Here is an 18,308-nt window from a genome sequence, read left to right as displayed (position 1 = left end):
AATAGACCAAGAAGGGAGTTCCAAACCACGCTGCCAATAACAGCTCATTTTCAGTTTTCCCCTTCCCACTGCCAGACAGTCCTAGAGAAATTGCTGTTTGCTAAGAAGTTTTGTTTAATTGAATTTTTTTAAAGTAAGGTACCTTTAACATTGCCTATACAAAACATTTTGAGGATGTCCTTGAAATTACTGCAGACAGGAGATTTATTGTGGGGCTAGATGAGATTCCTCTAACTTGTCTCTTGTTGACAAGGTATTGTCTGTCTCAGTAGAGAGCTCACAAAAAATATACCTTCTTAAAAATAAGCCTCAATAGCTTGCAGTCTCCAGACTGCTAATAGTCTTTCTCTTCTTATCTGCAGTAAAGCGAGGTATAACCCTGGCTGGATTTTAAATCAACTATGGGATATTTATGTGGGTATTAATCACAGAACAACAACTGCAGCCTTTGTTTTTATTTCAGGCCAAGGTAAAATGTGTCCCACATGAGTTTTAACATTTTAATTCCATCAAAGATTCTCCATGGCGGCTGGATAGTAATTAAAGTCTCGGGGTATACCTACCTTGCTTGACTACATTAAAAGCTACATATGCATTGGTGTGGTGCAGGCCACTGCAGTGTAATAAATGAGGATTCCTAATTCACATTGGCGTGACTGATCGGTAGTACTGAGCAAAAAGTGTGATATTGGTTTATTTTATATGTAAATTATAATTAAAACATAGCTTAATTCATAGCGCCTTGTGTGGATAAGGCAAAGTAGAAGGGCTACAGTAGAGAAGGGTCGTCGTTGTCGGGGGGTCGCCCCCCGCCACCCCAGGGTGCACGTTTTGGTTGTTGCCCTTGCACAAACCACCTGTCTTCAAATAACCAACTCATCATCGAGTTGAATTATTTGAATCAGCTGTGTAGTGGTAGGGCGAACACCAAACCATGCACCCTGGGGGGCCCCACATGACAGGGTTTTGGAAGCCCTGCAGTAGCATAAAGCAGCAGAATCTCACCAAGTGTTTCAGTGCGTTCAGCAGCAGTCTTCTCCCTGAGGCCTTTTCAAAATCCCCAACGATCCACACAGTCACTCCATTAATCCCATCCTCATCTGGAAATCAACATCAATTACTGTACAAAGCAACGTTTCAAATACGGTGACATTTCTGAAAGCAGAAAAACTGCCATTGTCAAAAATCACTGAATCATTTCAAATGCTCAGTGACTCAGCCAGTCTTGACAGAAGATATAAAGCAGGAAGAGATGAAAGTATTCCTGACAATTTTCTCAGTTAAAAAGAGGGATCGCAATCTTAAAGCTCCAGCTTGCTTATAAGGGAATACTGCTAATCCCTTAAAAGGGTCTTGACACAGACCACCTACTGACAGTGGAGACGGGCAGTGAGAAGGGAAATTAAATCTGGCTCAAGTTATATGATCCAGAGAGAAGAGAGAGACAGTGTGAGAGAGAGGCACAGTCCTTGAGGAAAGCACACTAAATCAGAAGGAGATTGTGCCACCTGTCAAGGTTTACTGCTTCATCCCCCCCCCAGTCGCCTTCCTCAGCCTCTCAGCTTCCCTGGGCAGCTCCAGCCCCACCCTGACTCTGAGCAGGGCTCCATTGGCAGGATGCAGCAGAGTTGGGGCTGAGGCTGGACCACTGGCCTGAAGCCAAACTACTAACCAGGGCGCAGTGCAATTAACTCAGACCAAGCACAGACGGCTCCCCTAAAGAGCAATTTTACACATCCCTGGATCCATACTAATATGTCGGTATATTATCCGTGTGTAAAGTGTGAAGATCCGCCTGGTGAAATGAAATGTTTGACGAACAAACACTCCTCAGATGTTCCCGGTGTCGTTTAAGCTGCTCAACTTTTTTTGAACAAATTGTTTATTTTGTTCAAGTATACGCAACCATACAACACTACAGTATTTACACTCAAGGGAGAAAAATATATATAAAATCAGGAGTGCCACAAAAGTATACCCGGCCTCTTACCATTTTTGGTGAAATACTTCATTCTCTTTGCAATGACAGCAGTCTTGTCCTTGGAGTCCAGGTATGAGTACATGGTGGTGTCCTTCCAGTCATCTACAACTGAAAGGGGAAAATGAAAAGTACTGTAAATTGTATAAAGACTGTATTGTCAACATACACATTAACAAAAGGACAAGAATGTGGTATTTGTTACCTGGAGAGGCTGTGAGATCCAGATAGGTCCTGTCAGTGCTGAGGATGAGAGGGTTGATGCGTGGTACCATATTGGCCTGGTCCATCAGATGGTCCACCACATCTGTCCCCTCAGTCAACTGGCCCTGTTGCGTGAGTAAATCATATTATTTACATAACCTATTCAACCAAAACACTTCTCATATTCAATAACAAACTAAGATCTGTTTCCACAAATAAATTGGACACAAATGGACAATATGATAATGACTACAATTCCCCCGACAGTTCTTACCATGTAGACAGCTCTCTGGAAGAAGTTGGTGGTATCCATGATGCGCTGTAGGATGACAGTCTCCAGTTCATCTGGGTCCATCTCCTCAGCATTGAGTGGGACTCCGTTGAACAGAGCCAGAGGCAGAGGGCCCAAACCACTCTTCTTGTAGAACACTGCCCCTGCCTGTTGTCCCCAACACAGACCAGCGCCAGGGTTAATGGACACTCAAGCTATTTGATTTGAGTTCCTCGGCTTCAAGTACGCCCACACTCGTGAAGGAACTGCGACAGCGCCTCTTCCCCTAGGTTCTACAGCTGTTCTACAGCTGAAGCATTGAGAGCATCTTGACTGACTGCACCACTGCCTGGTATGGCAACCGCACCGCCCTTGATCGCATGGCGCTACAGAGGGTGGTGCGGACAGCCCAGTACATCACTGGGGCCGAGCTCCTTGCCATCCAGGACCTCTTATATCAGGCGGTGTTAACGGAAGGCCTGGAAAACTCCAGCCAGCTAAGCCATAGACTGTTCTCTCTGCTTCCTGTTTCATTAGTGATTTATGGATTATGGACAAACCTTTAGAGGAATGTAATCAAATTAATCTGGTATTTTGACACTGTAAAATACTTTATCTTATGGTTTACATTTGACAAGTAAACGCACAATAGAAACATACTGTCCATTAATCACACCTTTCTTTTGTCATCATACTCGGAATCTTCCCCAAGAATCCTTGCAGCACTGGCTTTGGGGAACTTCTTCTTGAGATATGCAGACACTGTGTCAACAGACAATGCCTCGCCGATCTCCACTTTGTTGTACATCTGCAAGTGCACAAAACGTCAGTGAGACTTGACCGTCCCTCTCCATTACATCAAAGGCACTGTCGATAACATAGTCTGAAGCCTCAGGCAAACCCTTACTCGTCTAGTCCAATAATGTCTGAGACAGCGGCCCAACTGAGAGAGGGCACTATAGCACTATTATACAACTGAGAAACATCAAAAAGAGACATGAGCTTGCAAAAGATTGTGCTTAAATAATTCCACAAGAAAGTGCTCGCTGGAAATGGGAAAGATTTACAAGCATGAGATACTCACAGAAACCATAGACATGAGAGCCTGTGATAAATCATACTCGTCGGCGATGTAATTCAGCAGCCGGAAAAATGCAACTCCAGCATCCGTAGTTCCATCGACTTCGTCGTCAGTATTGACGACAAACACAAATCCGATCCTTAAAGGAGCAGAAAGATACATTGTTTCAATTTGCAGACAGAGTTTGAGTCACCATCTGGTGGAGGTTGACAGGTGTAAAGAGAAACTGGTAGTTCTCTGCAACCTATAAAGTACCTGAGAGGAATCTTGTGTTTGTAGAAGAGCTCTGCCAGTTTCACCAGCTCAATGCTCTCTTCCTGAACTGGGTCCAGCAACAGCACCTGAAAACAACGGAACGTAAGACAGATTGACTTCTCAGCTAGATAAACATCCTTACAGAATCAGTTTACTTTGACATGTAGGTCTATTGTAGCGCAAATTCACCTGACCACCATCTATTATACAGGACTTCCTCTCAAAGATGAAACAACTGTTCCAGTGGCTTTGTGTTACAACCCTTCCCAACTGTCCTTTCTCCTCTCCTCCTGGGACTCACCAGGTTGAAAAAGTTGCGTCGTATCTGGCGGATAACCCCGGGGAACGTGGCTCTGAGGAGCTCCTGAACACCGGAGGGCCAGCTGCGGTACATGGAGTCTGTCTCGATGTCGTTAATCCACTGGGAAAGGCAAGAGGAAAGCTGGTTTAGTGTGGAAGGTTGTGAGAATTAGTTTAGTCTTAAACTGAGTTTAAGTGTCCCGAGGCCCAAATACATCAGAGTAATCAGCACAGTGAAAGCTTTGCGAGCGTAGCTGCGTTTAATTAGAATTCAGTATTTTAATAATAAAATAAGCCACACTCGCATCAGCCAGAAATATTGTCAACCGTAACTCAATACCATACATAACAGCAACTGACAGTTTTAGTCTTGGAAACGATCAAATGAATGCAATGCTACTGCACTTCACCCCATACACCCCCGGGAGCAGATGGTGCTATGTTTAAGCCATCTGAGTGAAAAGTGCATGGGACGTTAGCAACATGTATAGACTCTAGTGTTAGGAGGTAGGGAAGCAAATGCCTACTGTAGCTTAATAATAATCCATTACAAGCCAAACTGGCACTAACAGAACTCTCTCTCTCTCCTCTCAGAAGGCTGAGAAACCTCCCTGAGTAACAAAGAGTCACAATGGGATACCTACCAACACTCCTGTCGGTCTCTGCCCAGAGCAGACAACCCAAAGGGTAACATTTTCTACTTGCCTCACTGAGAGCAAAGACAGACAGCAAGCCTGATCGGAAGGAGACATTCTCTAGATGAAATGTCATGTTCATTTGTAGTTGCTTTCTTCAAGTTTTTTTCCATAATAAAATGTCAGAGTGGCATCATATTAAAGTTTGCAAGTAATTCTTTTTATTTGATACAGTAGCTTTCCTTGGCTGGCTGCCAAGTGTATAATTGAGGTTTTTGGCAGACTGGGACTAGTGCAATAGTCTGATGACTGATCCTCTAATCCACACCCCGATGCCAGCACTCAAGACAAAGCACCTGCAATGCTGATCTGGGCCAGGAGAAAGAAAAGGAAAAAAACAATCCCTTCTGCAGGACGATGGTTCTTGGCATGGGTTCATCTCTCAGGGTGTTTTAACATATAGTCCTCTTTAAAATAATCGATCTCAGTCCTCTTTAAATTGAACTCTGGGGTAAAAAAAAAAGAAGCTAAAGAACTCTGTTCTCTTTGTATTCACACTGCCCTTGCCTTTGAATGAGGACTCTTTTGCCAGTTCACTTCACCTATTTTGTGGTCCGAGTACACTTTGCCCTCACATTGTTATGTTCAGGAAGGAACCTAGATCTTTGTCCAACATTCACTCAATGCACTCTGGGCTTTTACAAAGTACAGGACAAGCCATTCCATCAGAACGTGTTATCGGACAGTTAGATATACAGTACCTAATTACATTTAGTTTAAAAATGAGACATACAGTAATAATTATACTTTGAAGATAATATTAACATGTAAATATGATTGGTAACAGAATAAATAGCAGTTAAAGGGCTACTGGCCCTTTAAGAGCTACTTTTGATGTTGTGGTTAGTGCTTTCTGGGATCTTTGGGACGTCCCTACCCTAAATCCTAACCATACCCTGGAACCATAAACCTTAATCCTTAACATAACCATTGTAAATGTCAACTTCAATGGGGTAAAGTCAGAGTTGGGACGTCCCAAGGTTCCAATAATAATATAATAATAATAATATATGCCATTTAGCAGACGCTTTTATCCAAAGCGACTTACAGTCCTGTGTGCATACATTCTACGTATGGGTGGTCCCGGGGATCGAACCCACTACCCTGGCGTTACAAGCGCCATGCTCTACCAACTGAGCTACAGAAGGACCACAGAGTTCCAAGATAGCAAGGACCTTGGTTTTGTACCCTATATTTTGATTCTCACAAAATATGTTGTCTTCTCACACCTTTCAAACCCCACAAACGAATAAACAGCGTATAAAGCTTTCTTAGCTTATAGATCAGATATTGCAAACAAATAATATGAACACCCTGACTCTCACCGTTATAGCTGGATGGCGGATGTCTAAGGCATAGTTTTCTTCCACTGGGTTCATGGGCAGTCTCAGTAGCTTGCCTAGGTTCTCTTCCTTAATGCCCAGGTTATGGAGGCCCTCCAGGATCTTGGCTTCTCCTCTGATAGTGTCCAAGATGCTACCAAAGACAGAGAATCAGAGAAATCGCAGGTCAGCATTCATTTCCCCCGAGCAGGGGAGCCGTCTGTCGGCGGTGCACTAGGCTAGTTTTAATCCTGTAGCCCTGGAGCACTGAGCTGTGGGCAGCCAGTGCTGAGGCTGGGGAGACCAGGGGGGAGAGAGAGCAGAGAGCAGGAAAGCTGACAGTTGATCCTCCCTGCTGAGTTGAGCTCCTACTGTACCTGAAGGGGTTGTGGACGTCCAGATCAATGTGAAGGCCGTTGATGAACAGGCCTCCATCTCCCGGATGGATCCCCATGGTCTCACTCAGCCGCTGGAACAGAGAGGATTCCCTGCGGTTAGTCTGATGCCAACCAAACCCTCATCCTCTCTATAGTGTATGCCGGATATCACAATGTAGAAATAGATTCTACGGGCTGTAAGCTCTAAGATGCCAGTGGAAAGAATGTAAGAGCATTTACATTAACAGATGATACGTCGAGACCTCACATTAGACAAACAAGTGCACAGTCTTAGGGACAAACTGCTGCTTTTGATATCCCACCTTCTGGTTCTCCTCAATTTCTCTTCTCATTTCTTGGTTCACAGACACTCTTGTCAGTGATCTGTGGGAACAGTAAAACATGTAGTCACCATCAGCTTTTTTTCTCCCCATCGAGCAGTAAAACCCCCGTTTAATCTCCCAAATCTGTGGGCCCTCAGATGGTGTATATATATCTACAGCCGACTCTCTGTAATCACGCGCCAGACCGCTGACTCGGCACTCCTGGTTTGTTGTTCATAACAGCCGTCTAAAACAAGTTGCACTCCAGGATCGGATTCAAGTCTACAAGCCGGGAGAACCTCTTCTTATTTCATGTCAAATAGGCTTATTTATTCCTACAGACTGTGCAAGGTTTTTAAATAGAAAGAGTGTGAGGTGTATAGCTTCACCTGGCTTTGCTGGGGAAGTTCTGACTGAGGTCTCTCATAAGCTTCAGAGCATCAAACGTTGGTACAGACATGATCCTGGCTGCTGCCTGGAAGCTTAGATCTGCAGATGTTTTCATCAGAAGTTGAAATCATTTGAAGTTGAACCAGTTGATAACTTTCTCTTGGAAAAGGAGATCACCTTGGGATGCCTACAGTACTTGGTGAAAAATGGCCATGCATAAAAATAAATGTTCATTTGTAATACATAGATTGAATCAAATATTGATTTCATTCAAATATTTGATTCAGACTGAGGCACTCCGTGAAACTCTGTGAAGTCGGTACATATATCATTAGCTCAACTTCTAAATATTTCAAATAGTAGACCATTTTCCCTTTTATAGGACATCATACCATTCTGTGTTGAACTGATTTGGCGTAAGGGTTATTTGAAAGCTTGCTTCGTCCTGCCTATTTCCACTCCACTTCACACAATCAAAGTAATAGCACACGGTTAGAGCAACACGTTGCCAAGCCCGGTACATTGAACCTGTGCTTGACAGTCTCTACTGAACATAAACTGATTGCTTTACTAAGCTCAAGAGTAAAGTGCTATCATTTCCATTCCATTCATCAAACTGTCACCATGGTGATCCTCACAGTCACTAAGTGCCACACAGGCTAGCACACAACTAATGGGTATGGCCAGGGGGTTTTCCTCAACAAGGGCTCAGACCTTTTCCTGCTCAGATCGAGTGGTATACACTGAGGTGTAGACAAACAATGTATAATGGGTCAGTAATCAAAAAGATGTTGCATAAAACTTACTTAAGAAATAGAAGAAATCGTTTTCTGTCAACTATATACTTACTTTCAGTGACAGCTGTGACGGCATCAAGTCTATTGTCAATAAGCACAGGTATACTTAGTGTATGTAAACTTCTGACCCACTGGAATTGTGATACAGTGAATTAATTATAAGTGAAATAATCGGTCTGTAAACAATTGTTGGAAAAATGACTTGTGTCATGCACAAAGTACATGTCCAAACAGACTTGCAAAAACTATTGTTTGTTAACAAGAAATTTGTGGAGTAGTTGAAAAACGAGTTTTAATGACTCCAACCTAAGTGTATGTAAACTTCCGACTTCAATTGTATATAAATATAATTCTGTATTCCTGCAAGGTATAAATGAATAACTCGATTTCATCTCCTTCCTATTGGCCAAAAGATATACATCAACACTGTCCATATCAGATTTTACATGTCGTTTATGAGTTAGCCCCACATATTTATGAACATTTGAGCCTGATGTCCTTTGTGGTAAGCTATCTCATGAATTGATATAATGTACCCAAGTGAGCAGCCACCTGAGGCAATTGATTAATGAACGGTTCACGCCTGATGCCCTCAATTGACCTTTGTGCCCGCTCCCATACCCGATAATTCTGTATTTCTTCGTGACTAACTTGAATACAGGTAGACCAGAAAAGCTACATCCGTGATTGGCAGATGAGTGGCAACCCTAATTAGAAGCACCTGCTGCTCATCAGTGGTTCCCTACAAATGCTGTTTTGAATTCAAATAAAATTGTACCTAAAACACTGAAGGCTGCAAAGCCTAAATGGCTACGTATGCTATCCATTATGGAGTGAAAATAATAATTAAAAGAAAAAATACAAATGATGTAAGCTTTATGTGACATCTTTTCGAGAGTGGACCCATTACATCTTTTGTTTGTCTGAATTCGAGGGTTTTACGCACCAGCCAAGCTTCAGGGAGAGCGCAATGGTCCCCTTCTGACAAAATATTAAGAGCATCATCCTAATATTGAGTCGCACACTCTAATATTGAATTGGTACACTCGAGGTATCTATTAGCTTGGGCCTTGAGTTTTCTCGTCAGGTCATGTGGTCAGGAAAAACTTCTAGCATAACTAATGGATGCTCAGTACCTTGAAGCTCCCACACTTTGAGAGGAGCCATGTCATTGGTGCTCTCTAACAGATGCTTCCGGAGCTCCCCTAGCTGCTCCTGCAGGTCTGGGTGAGAGTTTCTGGGATGGAACAAGACAGAAGGTGATACTAAGGTTCTAATATTATTATACAAATACATTGACTCACAAATTCATTAACTCACTTCAATTTCCCAAAGAGAAAGCCTTGGACTTCATCAATGTCATCCACATCAGTGTTCACTGTTCCTTTGTCTGTGGAAAAGCAGCAGAGTTGCCATTAATATTCTTCAATTGGCATCAGTTAAATATATATTTTAATACAGAATAGGCGTGCACAAACATACCTTTTACTTGTGTGTCATCCACAGCTTTGTACTCTGTGCTTTTTATGGCCAATTCCACACCATATCCAGACAACAGCATCTTTTGGGGCCTTGGCTCCTGTAGTGGAAATCAGCAATGGAAATATAATCATAAAAGAATCTGTTTTAATTCAATCTAAGAACCAACGGTACTGATGTGTGTTTGTCATACTGACACCGAATAAGGGAGAAGCAAAACACTTATTTAACACTTAAAGGCCTATAAGAAATCATGTTTTTTTCTTCATGATCGGACCAATCAGTAGTGCATGCCAAAGGGCCTGGCATGTTAACTTCAACTCCACGACCCTGTGATTCTTCACATTTTATTCACATCTTAGAGACACGAGGCGCTCTGAATGTGTAGTCTTTTACACCTACACGGTAGCTCGTGAACTCTGTGGTACATCTCTGAAAAGAACACATTAGTGCTGCTTCTCACAGTGTCAGGCCATCCGTTACTCAGGCCCCAGCTAAACTTCCTCTGGCTATCTGTATTCTCCTGCTGAACACTGGCAGCTAATGCAATCCATTTGTTGTACAGCCCTGATGACCTCGCCCTTTGTGGATGTTGTTCTTAAAGCTGCAATGGCCTTCCTGTCACCCCCTCCATTCCATCTTCCCACGGAGCTCAAAGTTGGGACCAGTGACCACAATGCACAGTAAAGCACAAGCCTGTTCCACATTAGCATGAACACTTCCAAGCTTCCAACAACACGCAATCTTACATCAGTCCAATATTGGACAAAACCAAATCAGATTTTCACATGTACAAGAGCACAGCCAACCATTATGAGTTATAGCAACTGAGGATCAAAAACACCATACAGTGGTAATTTAATAAATTACTGTTCAAAATAAGTGTAGTAAAGCACCCGGTTTTAAGGAGGGTTGTTGCACCCCCTATAAAATCCCACTTCAATCCCTGGCTAAAGCACATCACTCTTTAAATACCGTTCAAAGCTGTTAAGGAAATCCAAAAAGCCTCACTACTCACGGCTACAAAGTGACGCAGCACATAGATGAGCTTGCCCTCCGCAGCCTTCTCAGCCAGCACCTTGTGGAAGGAGCCAAACTTTTTGGTGCCGATCTCAGCATAAAGGATCACAACTGGGACATCTGTCTTATTGAGTCCAGGGTATCTGTGCTCATTCTTGTATAGATAAGGTTTAGGCCTGCAAACATGTAAAAAGAGAAGTTAGATTCCACCATTTACATACAAATCTATCATTTGTACTAATAAAACATGAATAACATCATTTATTAACTGTTAATTATAAAATAACATTTTCATTTATTATAATTTATGTTGTTAGTTCACTCTTGCACTAGAGTGAGATAGATCCTCCGAGGAGATGAGAACGAAGTGGTGTGTAGCTACCTGCCTGCAGCTGCCTTCAGGAGCTTCTTCAAATCCTTTGTGCTGCAGCCATGTTGGCCATGGACCGAAACAAAGGCAAGGCATGCCTCAGGCGGAGACTCATCACTGCCTATCTATTGAGAGCAGAGGAGCGACACAATTAGGCTACAGCATTAGGGCTGTGGCGGTCATGATATTTTGTCAGCCGGTTGTCATGCAGAAGACTGCCGGTCTCACGGTAATTGACCGTTAATTAACATAAACACATTTAGCATCTCCAGGCCCCCACACATACAAGCCGCTGATGGGCGCCATTGGAACATCTACATTTTAAAAAGTATAATAAAATCGATTTAATATACACCATCACAATAAATGCATTATTTATTTCAGTAAGGTCTAAAGAAACATTATGATATGAAGAAAATGTATTTCAGAACAGAATATGAGTTGGCTACTGTATGTTTAGTTATATGGCTATGCTCCAAAGACATAGGCTGTAGGCTTGTTCATTTAGCTGACAAGAAATGCTTATAAGTCCCTTGCCATTATTTTATTTTATATGGTTTAAAAGTAAAAAATAATAGAATTGAACTTAGCTGAATGAAATAGAAAGGATATTTTTTTCCATTATGGAGCAAGTGAAGTGGCTATGTTGGACGTAAAAGTGATCATTTGAAAACCGGTCTGACAGTCAGAAAGTATTCAGACCACTTCCCTTACACATTTTGTTACATTACGGCCTTATTCTGATGTAGTTTTTTTATCCCCTCATCAATCTACACACAATACCCCATAATGACAAATCAAAAACAGGTTTTTAGAAATGTAAAAAATTTAAAAAATAAAACGTATTTACATACAGTGGAAAGAGTGTAAACCCTTTGGAATTACCTGGATTTCTGTATAAATTGGTCATTAAATGTGATCTGATCTTCATCTAAGTCACAACAATAGACAAACACAGTGTGCTTAAACTAATAACACACAAATGTATTGTACTTTTCTTGTCTATATTGAATACATCATTTAAACATTCACAGTGTAGGTTGGAAAAAGTATGTGAACCCCTAGGCTAATGACTTCAATAAAATCTCATTGGAGTCAGGAGTCAGCTAACCTTGAGTCCAATCAATGAGATGAGATATGTCGGTTAGAGCTGCCCTGCCCTTTAAAAAAACTCACAAAATGTTTGTTTGCTATTCACAGAAGCATTGCCTGATGAGAACCATGCCTTGGCCAAAACAGATCTCAGAAGACCCAAGATTAAGAATTGTTGACTTGCATAAAGTTGGAAAGGGTTACAAAGTAATCTCTAAAAGCCTTGATCTTCATCTATAAATGGAGAAAGTTCAGCACTGTTGCTACTATCCCTAAGAGTGTACGTCCTGAAAGATAACAAGAGCACAGCGCAGAATTCTCAATGAGGTGAAGAAGAATCCTAGAGTGTCAGCTAAAGACTTACGGAAATCTCTAGGACATGCTATCATCTCTGTTGACGAGTCTACGATACGTAAAACACTAAACAAGAATGTTGTTCATGGGAGGACACCACGGAAGAAGCCACTGCTGTCCAAAAAAAACATTGCTGCACATCTTAAGTTCGCAAAAAGAGCACCTGGATGTTCCACAGCGCTCCTGGCAAAATATTCTGTGGACAGATGAAACTAAAGTAGAGTTGTTTGGAAGGAACACACACTATGTGTGGAGAAAAATATCAACATCAAAACCTCATCCAACTGTAAAGTATGGTGGAGGGAGCATCATGATTTGGGGCTGCTTTCCTGCCACAGGGCCTGGACAGCTTGCTATCATCAACGGAAAAATGAATTCACAAGTTTATCAAGACATTTTCCAGGAGAATGTAAGGCTATCCGTCCGCCAATTGAAGCCCAACAGAAGTTGGGTGATGCAACAGGACAATGACCTGACCTCAACCCGATTGAGATGCCGTGGCATGACCTCGAGCGGTTCACACCCGACACCCCAAGAATATAGCTGAAATTAAGCAGTTTAATAAAGAGGTATGTTAAAGATTCTTCCTTTCCCTTGTGCAGGTCTGATCCGCAACTACAGAAAACATTTGGTTGAGGTTATTGCTGCCAAAGGAGGGTCAACCCATTATTAAAGCCAAGGGCTCACATACTTTTTCCACCCGGTACTGTGAATGTTTACATGGTGTGTTCAATAAAGACACGAAAGCGTATAATTGTTTGTGTTATTAGTTTAAGCACACTGTGTTTATCTACTGGTGACTTTTTGATGACATATTTTTGCAGAAATCCAGGTGATTCCAAAGGGTTAACATACTTTTTCTTGCCACTGTATGTATTTAGACCCCTTGCTATGAGACTCAAAATTTAGCTCAGGTGCATCCTGTTTCAATTGGTCATCCTTGAGATATTTGTACAACTTGATTAGAGTCCACCTGTTGTAAATTCAATTGATTGGATATGATTTGGAAAGGCACACACCTGTCTATATAAGGTCCAACAGTTGACGGTGCATGTCAGGGCAAAAACTGAAGGAATTGTCCATAGAGGACCGAGACAGAATTGTGTCGAGGCAGGTCCCCAAGAACACAGTGGCCTCAATCATTCTTCAATGGAAGTTTGGAACCACCAATACTCCCAGAGCTGGCCTCATGGCCAAAATGAGAAATTGTGGGAGAAGTGCCTTGGTCAGGGAGATGACCAAAAACCCGATGGTCACTCTGACAGAGCTCCAGAGTTCATCTGTGAAAATGGGAAAACCTTCCAGACGGACAACCATCTCTGGAGCACTCCATCAATCAGCCCTTTATGGTAGAATTTTCAGACAGAAGCCACTCCTCAGAAAAAGGCACATGACAGTCCTTCTGTAGCTCAGTTGGTAGAGCATGGCGCTTGTAACGCCAGGGTAGTGGGTTCGATCCCCGGGACCACCCATACGTAGAATGTATGCACACATGACTGTAAGTCGCTTTGGATAAAAGCGTCTGCTAAATGGCATATATTATTATATATATTACAGCACGCTTGGAGTTCGCCAAAAGGCACCTAAAGGACTCTCAGACCATGAGAAACAAGATTATCTGGTCTGATGAAACCAAGATTAAACTCTTTGGCCTGAATGCCAAGTGTCACATCTGGAGGAAACCTGGCACCACCCCTACGGTGAAGCATGGGTGTGGCAGCATCATGCTGTGGGGATGTTTTTCGGCGGCAGAGACTGGGAGATTAGTCAGGATCGAGGGAAAGATTAAAGTACAGAAAGATCTTTGATGAAACCCTGCTCCAGAGCACTCAGTACCTCAGACTGGGATGAAGGTTCACCTTCCAACAAGACAACGACCCTAACAATACATCAAAGACAACGTAGGAGTAGTTTCGTGACAAGTCTCTGAATGTCCTTGATTGGCCCAGCCAGAACCCGGACATCTCGGGAGACCTGAAAATAGCTGTGCAGCGACGCTCCCCATCCAACCTGACGCGCTTGAGAGGAAGAATTCAGAGAAGAATGGAGAATCTCCCCAAATACATGTGTGCCAAGCTTGTTTCGACATACCCAAGAAGACTGGAGGCTGTAATCCCTGCCAAAGATGCTTCAACAAAGTACTGAGTCTGAATACTTATGCAAATTTCATATTTACGTTTTTTGTTTTCATAAATGAGCAATAATTCATAAAAACTGTTTTTGCTTTGTCATTATGGTGTATTGTGTGTAGATTGATGAGGGGACTTTAAAAAAATCAATTTTAGAATAGACTTAATAGTTATTTGGTAACTTTAGTTGTGAATGATACAAACCTTAGAATGTCTTAGAAATGAAAACATATATGGGCTGCATGGTGCGACTATAGACTATTGATTATTTGAGAAAGTAGCAAAAAAAAAAGCTTGCGTTCTGTTCCTTGCCTCAGGCTGCACAGCTGTTCCTTCATCAAGTGACCATATTTTCACCCATCAGACTATTAATCTTGCCTTTCGATTTAAAATGGCTCATTATCAAATGGACAGGAAACAGGGGGGGGGGGACATGTCATCTGTATGCACTCAAATAGCAAATGAGCAAAAAAGGCTGTGCTTCTTTGCAGCCGGTACGTTTTGTGGGCTACTTCGGTTTTATAGCGGAGCATGTGCTTATTATGAGTAGCTGCGAAAATAAATATAGCAACACTTATTTCAATCCACTTATCAACTACTGTTTGAGGTGCGTGCTCTCGCTGCCCGACAGGTGATATTCCACCCAAATGCTGTATGCCATTAACTCTCCAACCTTGTTCCTGGAGCTACCCAGTGCTTAGTCTGCAAGCTCAAGAAGGGAATAAATGAGGAGGAGATGGAAACGCATGGTGGTGAGATATTCTGTATAGCTAAAGGTAATGTGTTACCCAATTAATTATGAAAATATTTTAAAAATCCCCGTTACTAGGCTATTCGATATCAAATTCACTAATTGTAGGCAAACTGTATGCCGCCCTCCACAATCAATGAACCAACAGCATTGCCTATGGCTATAAGTTCTCTTGCAGACTAATTGATATACATTTTGGAGGGTAGCATAACAGACCATCCAGTATGCATAATAATACAGTCCACACTCACGACCAATTATGTACCAAAGACACCTTAAATCAGTTTTGGTTGATGTTTTTCTGCTATGCTCAATATGCATAGTCTATGTATTGTATAACTGCACAATCATAATTGTAATTAATAAATAAACCTATGCATAAGCTCTTGTTTGCGTATGGGTGTCTAGAGTTTAAATCATCACCTTAGAAAGCCCTGTCCATTTTGTTGTGTTAGGCTTTGACACAACATCTACAAAAACCTGCTATTGAACGCCTTTCTTCAAATTGATCATCACAGTGAGGTGAGTTGTAAAAGTATTTCAGGGCCTACCTGTTGGGATGCATGAACAGCTGGTGAGTAGGACCTCAAGGAGAGAGCAAATTTGAGGAGATTGACCTGGAGCACAGTCAAAAACTGTCCAGCCTTCTTGATTACCAAGTTGTAATAGGAGCGCACAGACTCTGTAAAGGAAATCTGAGTCAAATGAATGCGCAACGAATCTTGACTCTCGCAATCAAAATCCACATAAATGAGTTAGTAGACAGATTTATGAGGTTTTCTCATGGACCATTGATCTTTATTATTTATCAAATTCAATCCACATTTACAGATCAATCAGGCACTGTCTGGAAGTGCAGGAAAGGGGCAATGTAACAGATTGTGTGAGAGGCATTGTATCTGACATAGAACACATATTTGTGTGGTAATAAAACTGTAGTGTTTGCTTGTCACATCATAGTGTCCACATACCTCCATTTTTGTAAACTGTTAACTCCTTCACAGTGTCAACAAAGTCCCAGAATTTCTCATTTCCATCCTCTGCAATAAACTCACTAAACAAAAGATCAGGAAATAAAAAAGGTATGAACACAGGAGCAGGTACGTTCATTATGATCGAGGAACTGCAACATGTTACATTTAGTTGCTCTTACACAGTAACACTGTCATTACTACACATTGTACTTTAGTAATTACATTTGTTAAACAGCTTAGCCGTTTTGGTAGAAAAAGGAGCAGTCCCTATTTCTATTGTAATTAGTACACAAGCATAATCTACATGCATGTAGCCTAACGTTTACAAAATGGATTGCCCTGCATATGTGGTATTCAGGAGAGACATGACTGGTAGGCCTATGCTATCCTGGAGACAACGAGTTTTTGTTTTCCAGCTAATTTATTCCGTAAAATATACCTGGTCTCCAGGAGAAAAGGCGTCATGCTCCACTTGGCTTTCAGACTGGCAGAGACGCCTTTCGATGCGGACTGGACATACTGGACGTTCAGCAGAAGCAGCGACGATAACAACAAGATGTTTTTACTCATCCTCTACACAAGACACGATGGAGAAGATTGACATGTTCGGCAATAGATTAGATTTATAGAAAAGAGAGTGAAATGTAACATGACCCTGTAACGTTTTGTCGTCTCAAAGTGCCACGTAGCTGTAGCAAGCAATTGTTTACAGATGTAATAGCAACCAACATATTGGGTAAAGGGATAGCTTATGCAGCCCATTGAAGAAGATGATGAGATGAAAGAACGTGACATAAAATAACAGGGGCGGGAAATCGTTCATGTGAGAAAGTCTCAGTTAGCCAGGATAACAAATGATAGCCTCACGTTTAATTTAACACACACTATAGGAAAGCTGCTTATGGGAATGACAACGGATGCAAGCAGCGCTACAATAATGTCAAGGAAAAACGGGCTATGACAAGATTGTGACTTTGTAGCCCATAAAGCTCCCAAATGAAGCTTCGAACATTCTACAGACATTTTTAGTGGTTACAATGTATTCATCTTCCTTACCCCGGTAATGCTGGCCGCTGCCATTGATAGGTCCTTCGCTGCTTCTTTTATTGTAAAATATATTTGTTTGTATTCTTTTTAACAGCCAAAGGAAAATAAACATTGTATAATATGTATTGGATTTTGTATTACATAATGCACACCTTTCTGAGAAGTGTACTCGGGCGTAGCTAATAAAATAACTAGTTTTTGGTGACAACATTTTGGGACATGCAATGTCATGGCCACCTACATGTTAGATTATTTTTTTTATTCAAGGGGTTTGCGGAGCAACATCCCTACCCCCCTATCCATATCGCTTACCGGAATAATTTTTCATATCATTTAAACGGGGTAGAGATGTCTGAAGGATACCGGATATGGAACCGAAAAGGCAGCATGCTGCAAAAAAATTGCTGCACCTTATATATAACCAACTGTGAAATAATGGGAAATCACAATCGAATTTTATATTAATACAGCATGCCCTACATATTGTCTACGTAGGCCTATGTGTTAATTTCGAGACTCGTTGTGTCAAATCAAATCAACAGGTGTTGACCATACAGTGAAATGCTTACTTACAAGCAATACAGTTCTAAGAATATACAAAAACAAGTAAGAGATAAGAATAACAAATAATTAAAGAGGAGCAGTAAATAACAATAGCGGGGCTATATACAGGAGGTACCGGTACAGAGTCAATATGAAGGGGCACCAGTGTCAAGGTAATTGAGGTAATATATACATGTAGGTAGAGTTATTCAAGTGACAATGCATAGATAATAGAGTAGCGCCAGTGTAGGGGGGAGGGGGGGGGTAATGCAAATAATCTAGGTAGCCATTTGATTAGATGTTCAGGAGTCTTATGGCTTGGGAGTAGAAGCTCTAAGCCTCTTGGACCTAGACTTGGCGCTCCGGTACGCTTGCCATGCGGCAGCGGAGAGAACAGTCTATGACTAGGGTGGCTGGAGTCTTTGACACCGCCTGGTATAGAGGTAATGGATGAATGGAAGCTTGGCCCCGGTGATGTACTGGGCCGTACGCATTACCCTCTGTAGTGCTTTGTGGTCGGAGGCCGAGCAGTTGCCATACCAGGCAGTGATGCAAC

General features: G+C 41.9%; 1 protein-coding gene across 3 annotated transcripts in view; it reads right to left on the bottom strand.

Annotated features, from left to right (window-relative positions):
* The window catches only part of uggt2 (UDP-glucose glycoprotein glucosyltransferase 2), a 49,130-nt gene extending 31,839 nt beyond the window's left edge, over positions 1–17,291 (bottom strand). For all 3 annotated transcript variants that reach the window (XM_046363052.1, XM_046363053.1, XM_046363055.1), the window contains exons 1-21: positions 17,219–17,291; positions 16,602–16,735; positions 16,160–16,242; positions 15,740–15,870; positions 10,875–10,987; positions 10,491–10,668; positions 9,476–9,572; positions 9,314–9,383; positions 9,130–9,230; positions 7,196–7,295; positions 6,807–6,867; positions 6,484–6,575; positions 6,110–6,260; positions 4,091–4,210; positions 3,790–3,875; positions 3,538–3,673; positions 3,130–3,261; positions 2,457–2,621; positions 2,184–2,307; positions 1,991–2,089; positions 1,006–1,100 (exon numbers count right to left, since the gene is read on the bottom strand). In XM_046363052.1, coding sequence (XP_046219008.1) covers positions 1,006–1,100; positions 1,991–2,089; positions 2,184–2,307; positions 2,457–2,621; positions 3,130–3,261; positions 3,538–3,673; positions 3,790–3,875; positions 4,091–4,210; positions 6,110–6,260; positions 6,484–6,575; positions 6,807–6,867; positions 7,196–7,295; positions 9,130–9,230; positions 9,314–9,383; positions 9,476–9,572; positions 10,491–10,668; positions 10,875–10,987; positions 15,740–15,870; positions 16,160–16,242; positions 16,602–16,735; positions 17,219–17,242 — 2,292 coding nt within the window. In that variant the 5' untranslated portion in view covers positions 17,243–17,291. The remainder of the gene's footprint in view (positions 1–1,005; positions 1,101–1,990; positions 2,090–2,183; positions 2,308–2,456; positions 2,622–3,129; positions 3,262–3,537; positions 3,674–3,789; positions 3,876–4,090; positions 4,211–6,109; positions 6,261–6,483; positions 6,576–6,806; positions 6,868–7,195; positions 7,296–9,129; positions 9,231–9,313; positions 9,384–9,475; positions 9,573–10,490; positions 10,669–10,874; positions 10,988–15,739; positions 15,871–16,159; positions 16,243–16,601; positions 16,736–17,218) is intronic.
* Between the last annotated feature and the right edge of the window lie 1,017 nt (positions 17,292–18,308).

Source organism: Oncorhynchus gorbuscha, linkage group LG09 (assembly GCF_021184085.1).
Source record: "Oncorhynchus gorbuscha isolate QuinsamMale2020 ecotype Even-year linkage group LG09, OgorEven_v1.0, whole genome shotgun sequence".
NCBI classification, from domain to species: Eukaryota; Metazoa; Chordata; class Actinopteri; order Salmoniformes; family Salmonidae; genus Oncorhynchus; species Oncorhynchus gorbuscha.
This window is presented reverse-complemented; position numbering and strand designations above follow the sequence as displayed.